The sequence below is a fragment of the Oncorhynchus gorbuscha genome, linkage group LG01, assembly GCF_021184085.1.
Source record: "Oncorhynchus gorbuscha isolate QuinsamMale2020 ecotype Even-year linkage group LG01, OgorEven_v1.0, whole genome shotgun sequence".
Lineage (NCBI taxonomy): Eukaryota > Metazoa > Chordata > Actinopteri > Salmoniformes > Salmonidae > Oncorhynchus > Oncorhynchus gorbuscha.
In genome coordinates, this window is record NC_060173.1 from 65728895 (window position 1) to 65749698 (window position 20804).

Here is a 20804-nt window from a genome sequence, read left to right on the forward strand (position 1 = left end):
GGGGACGCATACAATCCGCACGTAGCAGGGTATTGCGGTCTGTGGGCTTTGTGTATGAATCTGTATGTAAATGCATCATTATCTTTGATGATCAATAAGTCCAGTTAATGTATGTTTATCTCATCAATCTGCATGGTGAATTTGAGATATCCAGAGCTCCAGAGTTTGGAATTCATTTAGTTCCTGCTGACTTCCTTCCCAGAGCACAAAGACGTCATCTATGTATCTCTTCCATAGGATGATTTTAGAAAGTAGGTGGTGTGTCTCTGTTTTGTAAATGAGTGTTTCCTCAAATTGTCCCACATACAGGTTCACATAGTTGGGGACAAAAGGGGAGTTCATGGCTACACCACGAATTTGAAGGAACAAGTCTGACTCAAAGATGAATAGTTCTTGTGCTGAAGTTGCTTCCAGAGGAAGTTTGGAACTCGGTCGTGAGTGCTCCAACCGAGTACAGGCCATTCTTAGGTGCCACACGCTTCAGCACTCGGCGGTACCATTCCGTTGTGCTCCTAGACGTTTAAACTTCACAATAAATGTACTTACAGTTGACCAGGGCAGAAATTTGATGAACTGATTTGTTGGAAAGGTGGCATCCTATAACGGTGTGACGTTGAAAATCACTTCAGTAAGGCCATTCTACTGCCAACATTTGTTCATGGAGATTGCATGGCTGTGTGCTCGAAATAACCAAACCCACTAATTTGAAGGGGTTTCCACATGTTTTTGTATATACCGTACATACATACATACATACACACATTTGAAGTCGGAAGTTTACATGCACATAGGTTGGAGTCATTAAAACTCATTTTTCAATAACTCCACAAATGTCTTGTTAACAGACTATAGTTTTGGCAAGTCGGTTAGGACTTACAAAGTTATCTACTTTGTGCATGACACAAGTAATTTTTCAAACAATTGTTTACAGACAGATTATATCACTTATAATTCCCCGTATCGCAATTCTAATGGGTCAGAAGTTTACATACACTAAGTTGACCGTGCCTTTAAACAGCTTAGAAAATTCCAGAAAATGATGTCATGGCTTTAGAAACTTCTGATAGGCTAATTGACGTAATTTGAGTCAATTGGAGGTGTACCTGTGGATATATTTCAAGACCAAGTCTGGTTCACCCCTGGGAGCAATTTCCAAACGCCTGAACGTACCGGGTTCATCTGTACAAACAATAGTACGCAAGTATAAACACCATGGGACAAGGCAGCCTTCATAACGCTCAGGAAGGAGATGCGTTCTGTCTCGTAGAGATGAACGTACTTTGGTGCGAAAAGTGCAAATCAATCGCAGAACAACAGTAAACGACATTGTGAAGATGCTGGAGGAAACAGGTACAAAAGTATCTATTTCCACAGTAAAACAAGTCCTACATCAACATAACCTGAATGGCCGCTCAGAAAGGAATAAGTCACTGTCACAAAACTGCCATAAAGAAGCCAGACTACGGTTTGCACCTGCACATGGGGACAAAGATCGTACTTTTTGGAGAAATGTCCTCTGGTCTGATGAAACAATAATAAAGCTGTTTGGTCATAATGACCATCATTAGGTTTGGAGGAAAAGGGGGAGGGTTGCAAGCCGAAGAACACCATCCCAACCGTGAAACATGTGGGTGGCAGCATCACGTTGTGGGGGTGCTTTGCTGCAGGAGGGACTGATGCACTTCCCAAAATAGATGGCACCATGAGGTAGGACAATTATGTGGATGTATTGAAGCAACATCTCAAGACATCAGTCAGGAAGTCAAAGCTTAGTCGCAAATGGGTCTTCCCAATGGACAATGACCCCAAGCATACTTCCAAAGTTGTGGCAAAATGGCTTAAGGACAACAAATGCAAGGTATTGGAGTGGCCATAACAAAGCCCTGACCTCAATCCAATAGAACATTTGTTGGCAGAACTGAAAAAGTGTGTGCGTGCAAGGAGGCCTACACACCTGACTCAGTTACACCAGCTCTGTCAGGAGGAATGGGTAAAAATTCACCCAACGTATTGTGGGAAGCTTGTGGAAGGCTACCCAAAACGTTTGACCCAAGCTAAACAATTTAAAGGCAATGCTACCAAATACTAATTGAGTGTATGTAAACTTCTGACCCACTGGGAATGTGATGAAATAAATAAAAGCTGAAATAAATAAATCTCTACTATTATTCTGACATTTCACATTCTTAAAATAAAGTGGTGATCCTAGCTGACCTAAGACAGGGAGTCTTTACTTGGATTAAGTGTCAGGAATTGTGTAAAACTGAGTTTAAATGAATTTGGCTCGGGTGTATGTAAACTTCTGACTTCAACTGTATATGGGGGATTGGAGATGATGCAAACAATTGCATTGATCGAAGCTACAATCTCTCTGTAATATTAAAGCTGATCTACCCCCTAAATTAAAAAATGTAATTAAATAAAAAATAAATGGGTCTATCAGACAAAACAGTCAGGAAGTTAATAGGCTTTACAGGGACTGATTCATTAAGCAAATTGCCTTGATAAAACAATTCAAATAAACAGATCAGGGACTTTACTCTTTTAACCCACTATGAGCAGGCAAAGGTTAGTAAAGTCCCCCCCCTTGCTTTCTCAAAGTTAGTAAAAATCATGATGCACACCAGATGATGGCGGTAACACTTGTCTTCCTCTATCTTTTTCACAACAAAACATAGACATGTGCTGTTTTCACATATGTTGATGTTGGAGTGGTGCTGAAGATGATGAATATGAAGTTGACATGTGTATTTATTTCTCTGTTAACTAACACAAACATGCAATGCTTCATGAAGCCTTCATAAACCTTTCGTAAGGACTATATAGACACTTCAGAATTATTTTTAGAATGTGCCGCTACATAAACAAGATAGCATGAACCTACGAAACAAGAGTTTGTACCTTTCACGGTGATACAGAACACCATCTTATCATCCCCGGCATCACAGGTGTACTCTCCAGAGTCGTCGATCTCAGCATTTAAAACCACCAGTGAACGGAAAACACCCTGCTCCTCACTACAGTAGCGCTCATTGTCATCGATTTTTTTGTTGTCTTTGTACCAGACGACCATGCAGTTGGCTCTTGAAAGCTCACACCCTAAGACAATGTCATCTGATGCAAAGAACTGCTTTTGAGTATTCACATCGTTTTTGCTCAGGATCTTTACAGGTGTCTCTGAGAATGAAAACAGCGAGAAAGCAAGTGAAGGGTACTTTAAATGGCATCTGAATGGACTAACATAAAGTGAAAGGTACTCTAATGGGCAGCTGTATGGAGTAACATGAAGTTAAAGGTACTCTAATGGGCAGCTGTATGGATTAACATATAGTGAAAGGTACTCTAATGGGCAGTTGTATAAGAGTAACATGAACAGTGACAAAGCAAGTGAAAGGTACTGTAACAGGCAGTTGTATGGACTAACATGAATATGTGATTCAATTTATATATCTACCTTTGATCTTGACCTGGAAGTCCATCACATCATCCTTGGCGTCACAGACATATTGCCCAGCGTCCTCCAATGTCATGGAGTGGATGGTTAATTGCCGCATGACGCCATCCTCAATAACGGTAACATTGCTGCTCTCTTCCATTTCCTCCCCATTCTTCTTCCAGCTTACAGTGGCATTTGATCTGGACACCTCACAGTCAAGAACCAAAGAATCTCCAACAAACATCTCGACCCGACTTGCCATCTTTCTTGGGCGTACGAAACGGACAGGAGGATCTGTGCATAAAAAATAATCACTTCAAAATTAAGCATCTCTTCAGCAGTAAAGAGTTTCTTCTTGTGACATATGATGCACTCTGCACCAGCAACAGATCACTAAGGTACCATTAATAATTCAACACTCATAAGTAATCTGTCTGGTTCTACTTTGGATATCAAGTGCCCTTGAAAAAAGTATATGATAATAGACATCTGCACCTGCAATGTTGACAAAGAACGTCATGTTGTCATCAGCCGTGTCGCACACATATTCGGCTGAATCTTTGACTGTGGTCTCAGGTATAATGAGTCTCCTGTAGACCCCATCCACCTCTAAGATGAGGTTGTCATTTTCCTCCACCTCAAGCCCGTCCCTATACCAGCGCACCACAGCATTGGGCCTTGAGATCTCACAGCTCAACACCATCCTCTCAGATGTTTGCTGGCAGAGCTCCATTTGCGACTGACTTGGAGATATAATTTGTACTGGAGGCTCTAGAAAAAGACAGCACCGACAATGCATCAAGACATGCAGTATGACCAAAACACTTATTGTTTGAGTAAATAGTGATCTCGTGACAGAGAAAGCCAGTTACTACAGCAAGCATTGTGAACCTGCATGAAAACAAGATGTTATGCTCTTTGATTGCTCTCCTTACCTGTTATGCTGAGATGAAAGAATATTGAATCATCAGCCGTGTCACAGACATATTCGCCAGAGTCTTCGACTCCACTACAAAGAATCTTCAGTCGCCTGTAAGGGCCCTCAATCTTAAGTTTAATGTTTTCGCTTTCTTGTAACTTTTGCCCATCCTTGAACCAGTTTACGACACCATTTAGACGTGAGAGTTCACAGCTGAGAATGATCTCCTCCGGCACATGCCGATCAAGGTGGACATCTTCTTTAGGGTATACAATCATCACTGGTGGCTCTGTAGATGACACAGAGTTACGTGAGTGAGAACATCACAGCAAGCATGACATCTCAGTATCACAAGTCATAGTATAGTCTTCAAAGCGCAATTCACAATTGCCAAATGCTTGTTTTACAGTTAAGTCACAAAGTTTATGAATGCAGTATGCCACTAGATTATGAATCATTCACAAAAATGATATTCTGTAGGCTTGATTTGATGTTGTACTTCATTCATAGTAAGAATGAAATGTCCTTGCTAAGTCATTACCTCGTATGTTAACCTTGAACATTAAAGCTCTGTCTCCGGCACGACATGTGTATGTCCCAGAGTCTGACAGCTGAGCTGACTGGATGGTCAGCATCCTAACAGTGCAATCTGCTTGTACAGCAATGTTGTCACTAGACTGCATTTCAACCCCATCTTTGTACCACTGGACAATGGCGTCAACCCTGGAAACCTCACAGGACATAACAAGAAGATCCTGTTCCACAACACTTTTGAAGAGGTCTTCCTCAGGGATATCAACAAACGTCACCGGAGGTGCTGCAGAAAGCAATACAAATGGTTCAGTGGAGTGAAATAACAAGAGAAGTCTTATTAGATGTAAAAGGCCTGCTTTGTGCAGGTTAAACATGCATCGACTTCAAGCACTGACGATGATGCATTGACTTCAAGCATTGCCGAGGATTGCCTGGATAGTTCTAGAGAAGTCTGCGTCCACTGTTGAAGCAAAGATAAACGGTTAATAAAAGCTGTGCAAGGATGAACTGTAGTGCAATTAAGTCATTGGGAAAATGACAGATCACGGTACATGCTTTTTTTCTCCTCCGATGGCCTCTTCAGGTGTTTAGCCTTTAATGAAAAGTATCAAAATATCTTATGAATGGCAACAAGAGATGACAAAAGGGAAAAAAACTATTATGATGACCATAGCGCAGTTTAAGAACACAAATGGCTCCTACGTTATGTGTTTCTAAGGGTGGATGCATAAGTAGCTCCTAAAAGCAAAACTCAATGAACATGTCCAATGTCCAAAGATTGCGTGCTCTGAAAAGGAAATGTTTTATCTGCAACATGAAGTTATTAGTCACGCCGAACTTGACATTAACGGAAAAGCTTTACATGTCACCTTTCACATCCACATAGAATTCGCTGATATCATCTGCTGTTTTACAACTGTACACCCCAGAGCTTGAAAATGTGGCTGATTGGATAACCAGGGTCCTCATGGTGCCCTCTGATTGGATGTGTATTCCATATTGTGGGAGGAGCTTTATTCCATCCTTGTACCAGCAGATCTGTCCACTGGGGTCTGAGAGCTCACATTGCAGTACAATAGGACAGCCTGCTTCAATGGACTTGTTCCTCTCAACCTCTGGGGCAGCTGAGAACCTCACTGGTGGAGCTATAGGTGCTTTAATTAATTTAAAGAAATATATTCAATGGAGGTATCATTCTAACATTAACATGTACATACAAAAGCAATTTGATTAAGTAAATCTGAAGATGTATGATGTGGCTACCGTCCTGGCTACTTGTTAGATACTAAAAAAAGGGCACAATTGATCAATAGTTGTGTCTAGAGTCACCAGAGTTGAAGTTATTGCTTTAACAAATTTATATTTTGTAAATATCATGAGATGATTTGAAGGAGATAGTGGTACTTCACTCATCGCAGGAGGTTAGACACTTGAATGTTGAGGCTATTAGATACACTGCTTTGAGTATAGCTTTCCAATTTGTACCTGAAAAGGTATTGCTTTTCCGAGAGTATTTAGTGGTAAATCTCACAGATCCTTTGAATTAAATGAATGAATTTAATTCCATGCAATCAAAATCAGCATTTCTCTTAATCAAATCTGCTACTAGAAATACTATCAAGGATCCACTTTTCTACTGTGTATATCACATAACTACCTCTTCCAAACGATGCTTAGGCCTACTAACGACTGATGGAATAAAAATGAAGATTTGATGTTCAATACAAACCGAAAGCTTGCACACATTACAAAGCATTAATCAACATATTAGTTAGTGATTTTGACCAAACTCAAAATTCTTAGATCACCTGCAACATCCACCTTGAATGCTATGCAGTCATCTAAAGCCTCACAGCTGTACACCCCAGAGTGACTGAGCTCTGCTGATTGGAGGATCACAGCCCTCAAAGCGCCCTCTGATTGGATGTCGACTCCATTGTCTGGGAGGAGCTTTGTTCCATCCTTGTACCAGAACACCTGGGCAGTTGGATCTGAGAGCTCACATTGTAGAACAATGGGGCAGCCTGCTTCAATGAACTTGTTCCTCACAACTTCTGGAAGTGCTGAAAACCTCACGGGAAGAGCTATGGGGTTTTCAAAGCATTTAGGAAAAATATTTAACAAAACACGAAATGCACCTGTTTCAAAGTGCTAATTCTTGTTCTATGTTATATTAAAAAGCTATGGGTACCTTTAAAACCTACTGTAGATCCCCATTTTTCAGGGATACACTCATTATTACAAATATATATATATACTGTATCACAACTATTAGTTACAATTACAAAAATGGAATGAAATAGATATTACTATTGGTTCTTTGTAAGTCATATAGAGCATGTGCTACACCCCTAAAAAGCTGTTAAAAAGGGATGCATAAAGAGGAAAATCACCTTGAACATCCACCTTGAATGTCATTGCATCGTCAGCAAGACTACAGCAGTAGAGCCCAGAGTCAGAGAGCTCCGCAGAGTGAATTACTAGTCTCTTCACATTGGCTTCACTTTGGATATCGAGGCCAGTTTTGGGAAATAGTTTCATTTCATCTTTAGACCAGCAGACCTGGGCTAGAGGATCTGAGAGCTCACACTGCAGTACAATGGGAGTGCCAATTTCTACAGACTTGTTCCGCTCCATTGGTGAAAGTGGCATGATCTTCTGTGATGGAGCTAAAGGGTATGAATATGTGTGGGGAGAAAATGGTATGGCTTTGAAGTTGTGTTGCAAGACAATTGTATTAAATCTTGTGCACACCGGTTGCGTCAAACTGTATGTGTTCTGGTGGAAGTCCATTTATTTCAATGGAAGGCAATCCGCAACTGCTCTGACTCGTCTGCCGGACTAGGTTGCGGTGCATAGCTCTGTGTGTAGTGTGTCGCACACAAAGGATTTTGCCAACTTGCTTTGCGGTGCGGTATCAGACACGTAAGTAGATAAACCATCGAAAAAGTATTTTTGTTATGTTGTGGCGCATGGACTGAGAAGACTATGTAAAATGTACTGTACGGCAATGTAATGATGCAACCTGTGTGCACGTGACGTTAGGCTAGTTCATTGATTAAAAAACACATATTCATCTAGCGGTGCTAAAGTTCAAGTAGTTGTGGAAGGAAAGTAGTAGTTAATGTCCTCCCAGACCATCAAATATAAGAACACATTAGATACTGTAAGAGTTAAGGAAAATATTGCAATAAATGAACAGTGGCTACACCAATGAGAATATAAGCATAAGCTCCTATTATGTGTTGTGTAGCTACAAAATAGATGCAAATCACCTTTGATCTCCACTTTAAATGTGATGGTATCACCTGCTGTTGAGCACTCATATGTTCCACCATGTGATATTTCAGCTGATTGGATGAGTAGTGTCCTTTTGATGCCATCGGACTGGATTTCCATTCCACTTTGAGATAGGAGCTTCGTTCCATCCTTGTACCAGTAGACCTGGGCAGTTGGATCTGAGAGCTCACATTGCAGTATAATGGGGCAGCCATCTTCAATGAACTTGTTCCTTTCAGCTTCTGGAAGTGCTGAGAACCTCACAGGTGGAGCTATGGGTGTCAATGATTAGAAAGGGGATCACAATGTTAATTTTCTTACATGTTTTTAAATTATTCAAAGATTTTCAAGATAAACAATACATATATTTCATTATGAGGGAAGAAACTGCAAGCACAGCAAACTGATTAAGACCTGGCTCAAATGACAGAAAAACATTAAAACCAGATGCCAGACACAGTTAACAAAGATAAGACACAAAGCAGGAACAAACAAGAAACGAAGAGCAGAGAGTGCAAGAGTCAAGGATTGTGCAATCTCAAAGCCGCTAAAGGTTTACAGAGAATAACATGAAGGACAAGAGACAGGCAAGTGGGGCAGCAAATGACAAAGAGGTGTCTTCATAAGAATGAAAGGCATTTGGTTAAACAAAGGATAAAGGTAATTGTTTAAATAAAAGATGAGTCAAGATGTGGTAAGTAGGCACCAGGGCATAATTCACATGCGTATCAATGGATACTTACAGAATGGTTTGGCAATATCCCCCTTACAGCCAATTGTAAGTTATGTACCAGTACACTAATCTCAATAGCCAAATAGGTATGAACAAATTCTCCTCAAATGTTTTCCATTGGGTCGTCACTACCTTATTTTTATCTGCATATTCGGTCACCATATTACTTGAACATATTGTCATCTTAGCAATGGTTGTGTTTTCATGTGATTGTTTAGCCTTCATAGAAGACTATCCACTAATTGTGTGGCTGAAATAAGTACCCCATCATCAAGGCTATCTGTGACATGATTAAGTTTGGCTTCGGCCAGTTAGGGCAGTATACAGACTAAAGATCTGTTTACGTAACTTTCACTTTAATTATTAATTGTGAGTTATGCGTGCAGATCTCAGGTGTGAGTATCTACCTTATAAGATCAACAAACTATGGAAACAAACAATGGAAACGGACAAGTGATATCTTTTCTGTTAGATACTCTGCCAAGCAACACCAGACACCACCAGCCATCAGTTAGTTACCACTGCAGAACATGATTGGTTGATTTGTAATTAATTTATAGATAGTTTTAACATCACCTTTTACTTCCACAGTGAATTGGAGGCCATCCCCCATTGTCTCGCAACGGTACACTCCAGAGTGAGACAGCTCTGCTGATTGGATAACTAGAGTTCTCATAGTTCCATCTGATTGTATGTCTACTCCACTTTGGGTTAGGAGCTTTGTTCCATCCTTGTACCAGTACACCTTGATGGTAGGATCTGAGAGCTCACATTGCAGTACAATAGGGTAGCCTGATTTGATGTACTTTTTCTTGTCAGCTTCAGAAATTGCTGAAAACTTCGGAGGTGGAGCTACAGGGTTTAATATGAAGAAAATGTGGGTTACTGAACATGTAATGTAGGCTTATCATCTGAAATCATCTGCAACATTCTCTACTGAATATTCATTGACTTGTTTCATATATCGAGAAATCTGAAGGAAAAACTGAAATGTGTGAGATAACGCCTACAAAACACTGTCACAAGCATGACAGACCTAATACCTGCTGTAACATTCCACCACCAATTATATCTGATTTAAATCAGGGTTGGGCTCAATTCAGAATGCATTATTTTAACGATCAAGTTGACCCTGAGGCCTTCAAAAATAAGCCAAACAAATTAAATTGTTGGTGGAAAAATAATTGGCTATTCTAAGCACAAAGGTTGAAAGAGTATTTGAACACGGTTTCCAGAGAAAAGTTATATATCCTTTGGCATCTGGAAGTGCGACCAGTCAGATTCAATAAAATGACTGAGTATGACTGAGTGGAATTTATTTTAATTACACCAGAGAGGAAAAGAGTAAAAGAGAGAGGGTTTAATCCACCCAAAATCTGTCCACATGAAGCAGATCATTAATAATTAAGCAAGTGAGTAGTTTTTGTATGGCAGAGTCGAGATAAAAACAAATGGTTATTTTTGTCCAAGAAGACCAAGACCAAGACGCAGCGTGAGTAGAGTTCCACATTTTTTTAATAAACCGAAACTCAGCAAAACAAAAACAAATAAGCACAAATGAAAAGCTACTGGTACACACAGGCAACTATCCATAGACAAGATTATTATTTTACCTTTATCTAACTAGGCAAGTCAGTTAAGAACATATTCTTATTTTCAATGGCGGCCTAGGAACATTGGGTTAACTGCATGTTCAGGGGAAGAACAACAGATTTGAATTTGCAACCTTACGGTTACTAGTCCAACGCGCTAACCACTAGGCTACCCTGCCACCCCAGATTCCACAAATAACAAATGAGGAAATTGCTACCTGAATATGATCCCCAATCAGAGACAACGATAAACAGCTGTCTCTGATTGTGAACCATATCAGGTCAACATAGACATACAAAAACTCCAGATGACCCACCCTAGTCACTATCATGCCCCAACCAACATAGCTTACAGCTTACTATGGGCGTGACAGTACTCCCCCCCAAAGGTGCGGACTCCGACCGCAAAACCTGTCAATAGGGGAGGGTCCGGGTGGGCATCTATGATGGATGACATAGGACGTCGGGGGCAGCTCCGGTGCGGGACGCATCGCCGGAAGCTCCAGACTGTGGGTCGTCGCCAGAGGAACCGGATCGTGGATTGTCACAGGAGGATCTGGACAGAGAACCCTTGCTGACAGCTCCGGACAGAGAACCCTTGCTGAAAGCTCCGGACCGCCGACCGTCGTTGGAGACTCCGGACCGCCGAACGTCGCTGGAGGCTTCGGACCGCAGACCGTGGCTGGAGGATCCGGACCGCAGACGTCTCAGGAGGTTCCGGACTGTAGACCGTCTCAGGAGGTTCCGGACAGTAGACCGTCTCAGGAGGATCCGGACAATAGACCGTCTCAGGACGTTCCGGACCGTAGACCGTCTCAGGAGGTTCCGGACTGTAGACCTTCATTGGAGGTTCTGGACTGTGAAACATCACCGGAAGCTCTGGACAGGAAACTGTCGCCGGAAGCTCTGGACTGGAAACTGTCGCCGGAAGCTCAGGACTGTGGAGGTGCACTGGAGGCCTGATGCGTGGAACCGGTACAGGTGGCACCGGGCTGATGACACGCACTTCAGGCACAGGACGCACTGAACTCTGGAGGCGCACTGGAGGTCTAGAGTGCAGAGCTGGCACAGCCCTTCCTGCCTGGATGCTCAGTCCAGCCCGGAAAGTGTGGGAAGCTAGCACAGGATGCACTGGGCTATGAAGGCGCACTGGGGATACCGTACATAGAGCTGGCACAGGATATCCTGGGCCGAAAAGACGCACCGGAGGCCAGGAGCGCTGAGCCGGCACAATCCGTCTTGGCTGAATGCCCAATCTAGCATGGCAACTGCGGGGAGCTGGAACAGAGCGCACCGGGCTATGAATGCATACTGGAGACATCGTGAGCATCACTGCATAACACAGTGCCTGACCAGTCACATGCTCCCCATGGTCAGTACGGGGAGTTGGCTCAGGTCTAAACCCTACCTCCACCAAATCTCCCCGTGTGCCTCCCCAAAAACGTTTTTTTTGGGGGGGGGCTGCCTCTCGTGCTTCCGTCGTTGGGCTATCTCCTCATATCGTCGCCATTCTGCTTTCGCTGCCTCGATCTCCTCCTTCGGACGGCGATACTCCCTGGCCCTTGTCCAGGGTCCTGCTCCCTCCAGGATTTCCTCCCAGGTCCATTCCTCCTGGCCACGCTGCTTGGGATCTTCTGTCACGTTCGTCATAATGAGTAGACCAAGGAGCAACGTGAGTAGAGTTCCACATATTTTTTATAAACCAAAACTCAGCAAAACAATACAAACAAGCACAAATGAAACATGAAGCTACTGGTGCACACAGGCAACTATTCGTAGACAAGATCCCACAAATAACAAATGAGGAAATGGCTACCTAAATGTGATCCCCAATCAGAGACAATGATAAACAGCTGTCTCTGATTGGGAACCATATCAGGCCAACATAGACATACAAAACCCCTAAATGACCCACCCTAGTCACTATCACGCCCCAACCAACATAGAGAATAAACAGCTACCTATGGTCAGGGTCATGACAATTTTAATATGTAATGCTTATTTGAAATGCAATAGAAGTTTCGTAATGAGTAGGTTGTTACGAGTGTACTGTAAGTGGGATGCACATGACATCAACATGTCAACACCCCTTACTGAATATTTAAAAAGTATTCAAATAACGAGATGTATCCACCAATCCAAAGAGAGAACAGGAGCTTGACATCCTGCCGTTCCACTCTGAGGACAACGGCATAGGCATCTCGTCATTATATCCAGTATCTCCGATTGCACCAAATTCCTTTTTATATTCCTGTCACTCAAACTCAATTTCTACATCCAGTAAGGTGTTCAATTCAATTAGGATTTCAACTCATGAGTTTTATAGTAGTCAATTCCAAAATTCTTAATTGAGCAAAACCCTGATTTAAAGGGGGGGGGGGTATAGTGAAGGGAATGGGGTGGGGGGGGGGGGTGACCACTGAAACTGCATTGAATGAATTTACAATGATTATCAAAAATGCAGTCAATGATCCTCAATGATTTTATGGGATGCCATTAAAGGTGTTATTAAAACCAGTGCCACTGCATTCACATCTGGGCTGAATTAATCACAATTAAAGAACATTTCTGAATTGGAGAAGTTATAAACACTTTTTCAGACCTGGTAGCGACTACTCTTCTCAAAGTCAAGACAGAACTAAATCTACTGGTAACACAGACAGCAGAATTTTCCATTCATCGAATTAGATGCAACCATTGATTCCAATTAGCGGATATTGCAAGTATTGAATCTGAATCAGGTGAATTACTATCAGAAAAAAGTATATATATATATATATAATTTTAAAATCCTGAACCAATACTTGCACTTGTCTCCCCCATCCCACCCCCTTCTAGCTCTGACTTTGCTGATTGCTACTTTATTGAGGAAAAGTGTAATTACGATGCCTGTGATACATGGTTGTCCCATCTACAGTAGCTATCTTAAGATGAATGCACTAACTGTAAGTCACTCTGGATAAGAGTGTCTTGCTAAATGACTAAAATGTTAAATGTAAATGTAGAACCAAAATTCATCAACCAAAGATTATCCCGCTTCTGTATTGTACACCTCGTATTGTAAATAAATCGATTGAGTAATTGATTGAGTAATTCAAAAATATATATAAGAACTACTCTTCTTTCAACTGAGGAAGCTGGCTTGCTGGGAGCCCTCATCTCTCTTCATGAACTCAAAAGGGCATTGGGTAATATAAATACAGGCAAAACACCTGGTTGTGCTGGTATTCCTCCTGAGGTCTATTTAACATGTTGGAACCAGTTAGGTCCACTATTTATTAATTGAAATTATTAACACAGCACAAATGTTTGTTTTTATAGAGAGAAAACATTTGGACCAAAGCAGGTTTGTTATTAAAAAACTATTATCCTCAGATAACCTCCGTTGCTTATTACATATCTTACATGCTTCATCAGAGATGAAAGATCCTTGGGCAGTTCTATCTCTCAATGCAGAAAAGGATTTTGATAGACTAAAATGTCATATCTTCGGTTGGTTTTGGAACATAAGGGAATTGGCTCCAATTTCATTCATATATTTAACAATTATATGCCAATCCCTCAGCCCTAATCATAACAGGCAATAAATGCTCTGTTCCATTCAGAATAACTAGAAGTTGTAGGCAAGGTGATCCCATCTCACCTCTGCTATTTTTATTGCCTATGGAACCCCTGGCCAAGGCAATTTGACAACTGAAAAAAATTACAACATCTCTCAATTCCATGGATCACATAATCTCATTATATGCCGGCAATGTATCTCAATCCCTCCCAAATGCTCTGAAGACCATAGACAAATTCAATTCGATGTCAAGTTTTAAAATAAATCTAGCGAAATCTGCCTGACTGCCTCTCGAGACCCCGATGGAGGACTCCATCTCTACTTATGGAATCCCAATCGTTTCCCAATTTAAATATTTGAGAATAGATATATTTCCTCCCTTCAATAAAACCACTGGCAGAACTTTAACAGAACGCTCAAATAAATTAAATTCATCCTCAGTAGATGGACTAATATCTATTGTCAAATATACTACATTGCGATATCAACATTTCTGTATTTCTGTATCCCCCTTCTGGCTATTGGGATAAAATCCATAGTGCGGAATAAAACATGTATATTGTAAGGTAACCGGGCCGGATAAAATTAACATACTTGCAAAGAGGGAAAGACGTAGGAGTACTATCTGTACCAAACTTTAAATTGCATTTAGTCCCATCCTAAATTTGTTTAGACATGATTCTTCCGCCCCCGTGGCTGAGTATAGAGAGACATATGGTGTTTCCTATTGCCTTGAAAGAGGTGGTCTTCGCTGATATATCCTTTAAATAATGTAAACTATGCTTTGGTCCTATTATTGTGCGCACAATTTCTATTTAGCACAACATTTTAAAACAATGTACCTGGGAACTGGCTTGCCCATTCTCAAATATTTCACAACAAAGCTTTGCGATTGAAGGGTGGCCTTTAGCGTCCGCCCAATGGTCCAAATGTGGAATCTATCCCCTGGTTTGAGAATATTCCAATATTTGAAAGACACAAATTATCAGGCATATCTTTTTTTCTATATTTACAATTTAGGTCAGCTATGCTGGCTATGGAGTCCCTTGGGAAAACAATGATGCGATTTATAAATAATGACACGTGGTGTTGTTGGGAGGTTGTTTATACCCCCCAACAAAAAAATACAAAACAAAGAAAATGTTGGTCACCAAAAAAAGAAGAGAAGTTATTTGACAACATCAATCCACCATGTTTACATGCAATATATCTTAGCATATTACTGTGTACTCGATGACAGGAAGTGCCTATTTCTCATTTCACCAAGGATTAACTTCAACCCAATTGCCAAGACCGGCGACATCGTCCTTCTGTAGCTCAGTTGGTAGAGCATGGCGCTTGTAACGCCAGGGTAGTGGGTTCGATCCCCGGGACCACCCATACGTAGAATGTATGCACACATGACTGTAAGTCATGTAAGTCAGCACAACGGTTTGATTTGTTTGATCGTAGCTAGCTACATAGCTAGCTACATAGCCGTCTGTGTATCAAAGATAATTGTTGTCGTTCTTTTAATGCAACGTAACGTAATCAACACTGCTAGCTAGCCAGCTAGCCCCCGAATAGCAGCACTGTAGAAACTATTACACTCAACGGAACAACTTGATTAGTGTAGTGTCAACAACGCAGCCACTGCCAGCTAGCCTACAAAGTCAACAACGCAGCCACTGCCAGCTAGCCTACTTCAGCAGTACTGTATCATTTTAATCATTTTAGTCAATAAGATTCTTGCTACGTAAGCTTAACTTTCTGAACATTTGAGACGTGTAGTCCACTTGTCATTCCAATCTCCTTGCATTAGCGTAGCCTCTTCTGTAGCCTGTCAACTATGTGTCTGTCTATCCCTGTTCTCTCCTCTCTGCACAGACCATACAAACGCTCCACACCGCGTGGCCGCTGCCACCCTAATCTGGTGATCCCAGCGCGCACGACCCACGTGGAGTTCCAGGTCTCCGGTAGCCTCTGGAACTGCCGATCTGCAGCCAACAAGGCAGAGTTCATCTCAGCCTATGCCTCCCTCCAGTCCCTCGACTTCTTGGCACTGACAGAAACATGGATCACCACAGATAACACTGCTACTCCTACTGCTCTCTCTTCGTCCGCCCACGTGTTCTCGCACACCCCGAGAGCTTCTGGTCAGCGGGGTGGTGGCATCGGGATCCTTATCTCTCCCAAGTGGTCATTCTCTCTTTCTCCCCTTACCCATCTGTCTATCGCCTCCTTTGAATTTCATGCTGTCACAGTTACCAGCCCTTTCAAGCTTAACATCCTTATCATTTATCGCCCTCCAGGTCCCCTCGGAGAGTTCATCAATGAGCTTGATGCCTTGATAAGCTCCTTTCCTGAGGATGGCTCACCTCTCACAGTTCTGGGCGACTTTAACCTCCCCACGTCTACCTTTGACTCATTCCTCTCTGCCTCCTTCTTTCCTCTCCTCTCCTCTTTTGACCTCACCCTCTCACCTTCCCCCCCTACTCACAAGGCAGGCAATACGCTCGACCTCATCTTTACTAGATGCTGTTTTTCCACTAACCTCATTGCAACTCCCCTCCAAGTCTCCGACCACTACCTTGTATCCTTTTCCCTCTCGCTCTCATCCAACACTTCCCACACTGCCCCTACTCGGATGGTATCGCGCCGTCCCAACCTTCGCTCTCTCTCCCCCGCTACTCTCTCGTCTTCCATCCTATCATCTCTTCCCTCTGCTCAAACCTTCTCCAACCTATCTCCTGATTCTGCCTCCTCAACCCTCCTCTCCTCCCTTTCTGCATCCTTTGACTCTCTATGTCCCCTATCTTCCAGGCCGGCTCGGTCCTCCCTCCCGCTCCGTGGCTTGACGACTCATTGCGAGCTCACAGAACAGGGCTCCGGGCAGCCGAGCGGAAATGGAGGAAAACTCGCCTCCCTGCGGACCTGGCATCCTTTCACTCCCTCCTCTCTACATTTTCCTCCTCTGTCTCTGCTGCTAAAGCCACTTTCTACCACTCTAAATTCCAAGTATCTGCCTCTAACCCTAGGAAGCTCTTTGCCACCTTCTCCTCCCTCCTGAATCCTCCTCCCCCTCCCCCCCCTCCTCCCTCTCTGCAGATGACTTCGTCAACCATTTTGAAAAGAAGGTCGACGACATCCGATCCTCGTTTGCTAAGTCAAACGACACCGCTGGTTCTGCTCACAGTGCCCTACCCTGTGCTCTGACCTCTTTCTCCCCTCTCTCTCCAGATGAAATCTCGCGTCTTGTGACAGCCGGCCGCCCAACAACCTGCCCGCTTGACCCTATCCCCTCCTCTCTTCTCCAGACCATTTCCGGAGACCTTCTCCCTTACCTCACCTCGCTCATCAACTTATCCCTGACCGCTGGCTACGTCCCTTCCGTCTTCAAGAGAGCGAGAGTTGCACCCCTTCTGAAAAAACCTACACTCGATCCCTCCGATGTCAACAACTACAGACCAGTATCCCTTCTTTCTTTTCTCTCCAAAACTCTTGAACGTGCCGTCCTTGGTCAGCTCTCCCGCTATCTCTCTCAGAATGACCTTCTTGATCCAAATCAGTCAGGTTTCAAGACTAGTCATTCAACTGAGACTGCTCTTCTCTGTATCACGGAGGCGCTCCGCACCGCTAAAGCTAACTCTCTCTCCTCTGCTCTCATCCTTCTAGACCTATCGGCTGCCTTCGATACTGTGAACCATCAGATCCTCCTCTCCACCCTCTCCGAGTTGGGCATCTCCGGCGTGGCGCACGCTTGGATTGCGTCCTACCTGACAGGTCGCTCCTACCAGGTGGCGTGGCGAGAATCTGTCTCCTCACCATGCGCTCTCACCACTGGTGTCCCCCAGGGCTCTGTTCTAGGCCCTCTCCTATTCTCGCTATACACCAAGTCACTTGGCTCTGTCATAACCTCACATGGTCTCTCCTATCATTGCTATGCAGACGACACACAATTAATCTTCTCCTTTCCCCCTTCTGATGACCAGGTGGCGAATCGCATCTCTGCATGTCTGGCAGACATATCAGTGTGGATGACGGATCACCACCTCAAGCTGAACTTCGGCAAGACGGAGCTGCTCTTCCTCCCGGGGAAGGACTGCCCGTTCCATGATCTCGCCATCACGGTTGACAACTCCATTGTGTCCTCCTCCCAGAGCGCTAAGAACCTTGGCGTGATCCTGGACAACACCCTGTCGTTCTCAACTAACATCAAGGCGGTGGCCCGTTCCTGTAGGTTCATGCTCTACAACATCCGCAGAGTACGACCCTGCCTCACACAGGAAGCGGCGCAGGTCCTAATCCAGGCACTTGTCATCTCCCGTCTGGATTACTGCAACTCGCTGTTGGCTGGGCTCCCTGCCTGTGCCATTAAACCCCTACAACTCATCCAGAACGCCGCAGCCCGTCTGGTGTTCAACCTTCCCAAGTTCTCTCACGTCACCCCGCTCCTCCACTCTCTCCACTGGCTTCCAGTTGAAGCTCGCATCCGCTACAAGACCATGGTGCTTGCCTACGGAGCTGTGAGGGGAACGGCACCTCAGTACCTCCAGGCTCTGATCAGGCCCTACACCCAAATAAGGGCACTGCGTTCATCCACCTCTGGCCTGCTCGCCTCCCTACCACTGAGGAAGTACAGTTCCCGCTCAGCCCAGTCAAAACTGTTCGCTGCTCTGGCTCCCCAATGGTGGAACAAACTCCCTCACGACGCCAGGACAGCGGAATCAATCACCACCTTCCGGAGACACCTGAAACCCCACCTCTTTAAGGAATACCTAGGATAGGATAAAGTAATCCTTCTCACCCCCCCCCCCTTAAAATATGTAGATGCACTATTGTAAAGTGGCTGTTCCACTGGATGTCATAAGGTGAATGCACCAATTTGTAAGTCGCTCTGGATAAGAGCGTCTGCTAAATGACTTAAATGTAATGTAAATGTAAGTCGCTTTGGATAAAAGCGTCTGCTAAATGGCATATATTATTATTATATATTACTATGCTGTGCTAATGCTAGCACTGGCTTTCACTGGTTCGCACTCCTCAAAAAAATTCTTAAATCTAATTCTTCTTCTTCTTCTTCTTCAATCTAATTTATACCGTGAGAAACAGATTTGACTTGGAATGAAAGATTTTGGAATCGAAATGGTTCCAATGATTATCATACGTTTCTACACTACATTTCCTTACAGGCTCTACAGAAAGTCCTTTGAAGTACAGAAAGCATGAAATGTAAGTATAAAATCTTGGTTTAATACAGTTCTGTTCAAATAACTTTATTTCTTCTGTTGCGATAATCCCGATATAAATTGGAATAAAGAAAGAACTGTTTTAGGATGTTTTTATGCAAATAAATTAAATACCAATAGTAGCAATATGCTAACATGAGCACTATAACATAGCATTGGGTGAGCGTCTGCTAAATGGCATATTTATTGGTGGATTGCTCTGAAGTCGTCAAAAGATTTCTCTCCATTTGAGAAAACGTATTGGGGTAAAAATGGAAAACTATGCATTTAACACTGTGGTGCTGTCATGGTTACAATTTGAAGTCTAAAATGGTGCTCTTCTACATACATTTACATCTGTCCATTTACTTCATATGTTTTATTTTATTTAACCTTTATTTAACTAGGTAAGTCAGTAAAGAACAAATTCTTATTTACAATAACTGCCTACCCCCTGGTCAAATCCAGACGAGGCTGGGCCAATTGTGCGCTGCCCTATGGGACTCCCAATCATGGCTGGATGTGACACAGCCTGGATTCAAACCAGGGACTGTAGTGATGCCTCTAGCACTGTGGTGCAGTGCTGTAGACAGCTGCGCCACTCGGGAGCAAGGTATTCGTGAAGACAATTGAGGAAGACGATTTTATATGTCACTGTAGTGACCGATTCCAGGTCTCTTGCACACCCCAGGGATAAACTAAAGCCTAGCCATTAGCCTTGGACCTAACACATCTCCAAAGGTCTAATTACTGTATCATTTCATTAGTAAATTATTAAACTGTCCAAAAAAAACTGAAAAAAGGATTACCTTTCACATCCACATGAAACTGCATTGTATCATCTGTTGTCTTACAGCTGTAGCTCCCTGAATCAGACAGCCTTGCAGATTCCACATCCAATGTCCTTATGGAACCTTTCGATTGCATTTCTAGTCCATTCTCTTCATGTAGCAGCATTCCGTCCTTGTACCAGGAAACGTGTGCATTTGGGTCTGATATCTCACAACGCAGGACAATGGGACCACCTGCTGCGACGGACTTGTTCCTCTCAGCTTCACAAGGTGTTGTGATCCTCACAGGAGGTGCTGGGGGTGTGTGAAGTAGTATTAAGAGAGAATCACATCACCATTAAGAAATATGTGCTACAATAAAATTACTCAAGTATCTTAAGAGCAAATATCACTACAGAGATTAGTCATGCCAATAACTCTCAAGAATCTCAAATGAATAAGCAAATATCACTAATTCTGTCACGTTTACCATATAAGTATAACTTAATTGTTTTTATTAGAGTTGATATATAAAATTTAAGGGGAGGATATTTTTGGTTAGACTGAGATACCTATGAATACAAGTTAATGTGACTTTGAATCTTACATATAAAATAATCAGACAAATCGTTATAAAGCACCCAAGCTCAAAGTATCACAATGACTAATTTTCAGTATTATTTTAGTATGAGATAAATTGAATAAGAGTAAATGTAGCAATTGTCAAGTGTAAAAGATTACTTATAGCAATCAGTTGACTTTTACACAATGT

General features: G+C 42.8%; 1 protein-coding gene across 9 annotated transcripts in view; it reads right to left on the bottom strand.

Annotated features, from left to right (window-relative positions):
* LOC124041089 (obscurin-like protein 1) overlaps positions 1-20804 on the bottom strand; it is an 82413-nt gene that overhangs the window by 48309 nt on the left and 13300 nt on the right. For 8 of the 9 annotated variants that reach the window (XM_046358261.1, XM_046358325.1, XM_046358278.1 and 5 more), the window contains 11 exons: positions 20072-20347; positions 9478-9753; positions 8165-8440; positions 7283-7558; positions 6698-6973; positions 5759-6043; positions 4897-5172; positions 4372-4644; positions 3932-4207; positions 3455-3730; positions 2902-3177 (listed from right to left, as the gene is read on the bottom strand). In XM_046358261.1, coding sequence (XP_046214217.1) covers positions 2902-3177; positions 3455-3730; positions 3932-4207; positions 4372-4644; positions 4897-5172; positions 5759-6043; positions 6698-6973; positions 7283-7558; positions 8165-8440; positions 9478-9753; positions 20072-20347 — 3042 coding nt within the window. The remainder of the gene's footprint in view (positions 1-2901; positions 3178-3454; positions 3731-3931; positions 4208-4371; positions 4645-4896; positions 5173-5758; positions 6044-6697; positions 6974-7282; positions 7559-8164; positions 8441-9477; positions 9754-20071; positions 20348-20804) is intronic. The other variant, XM_046358286.1, reaches the window with a different exon arrangement.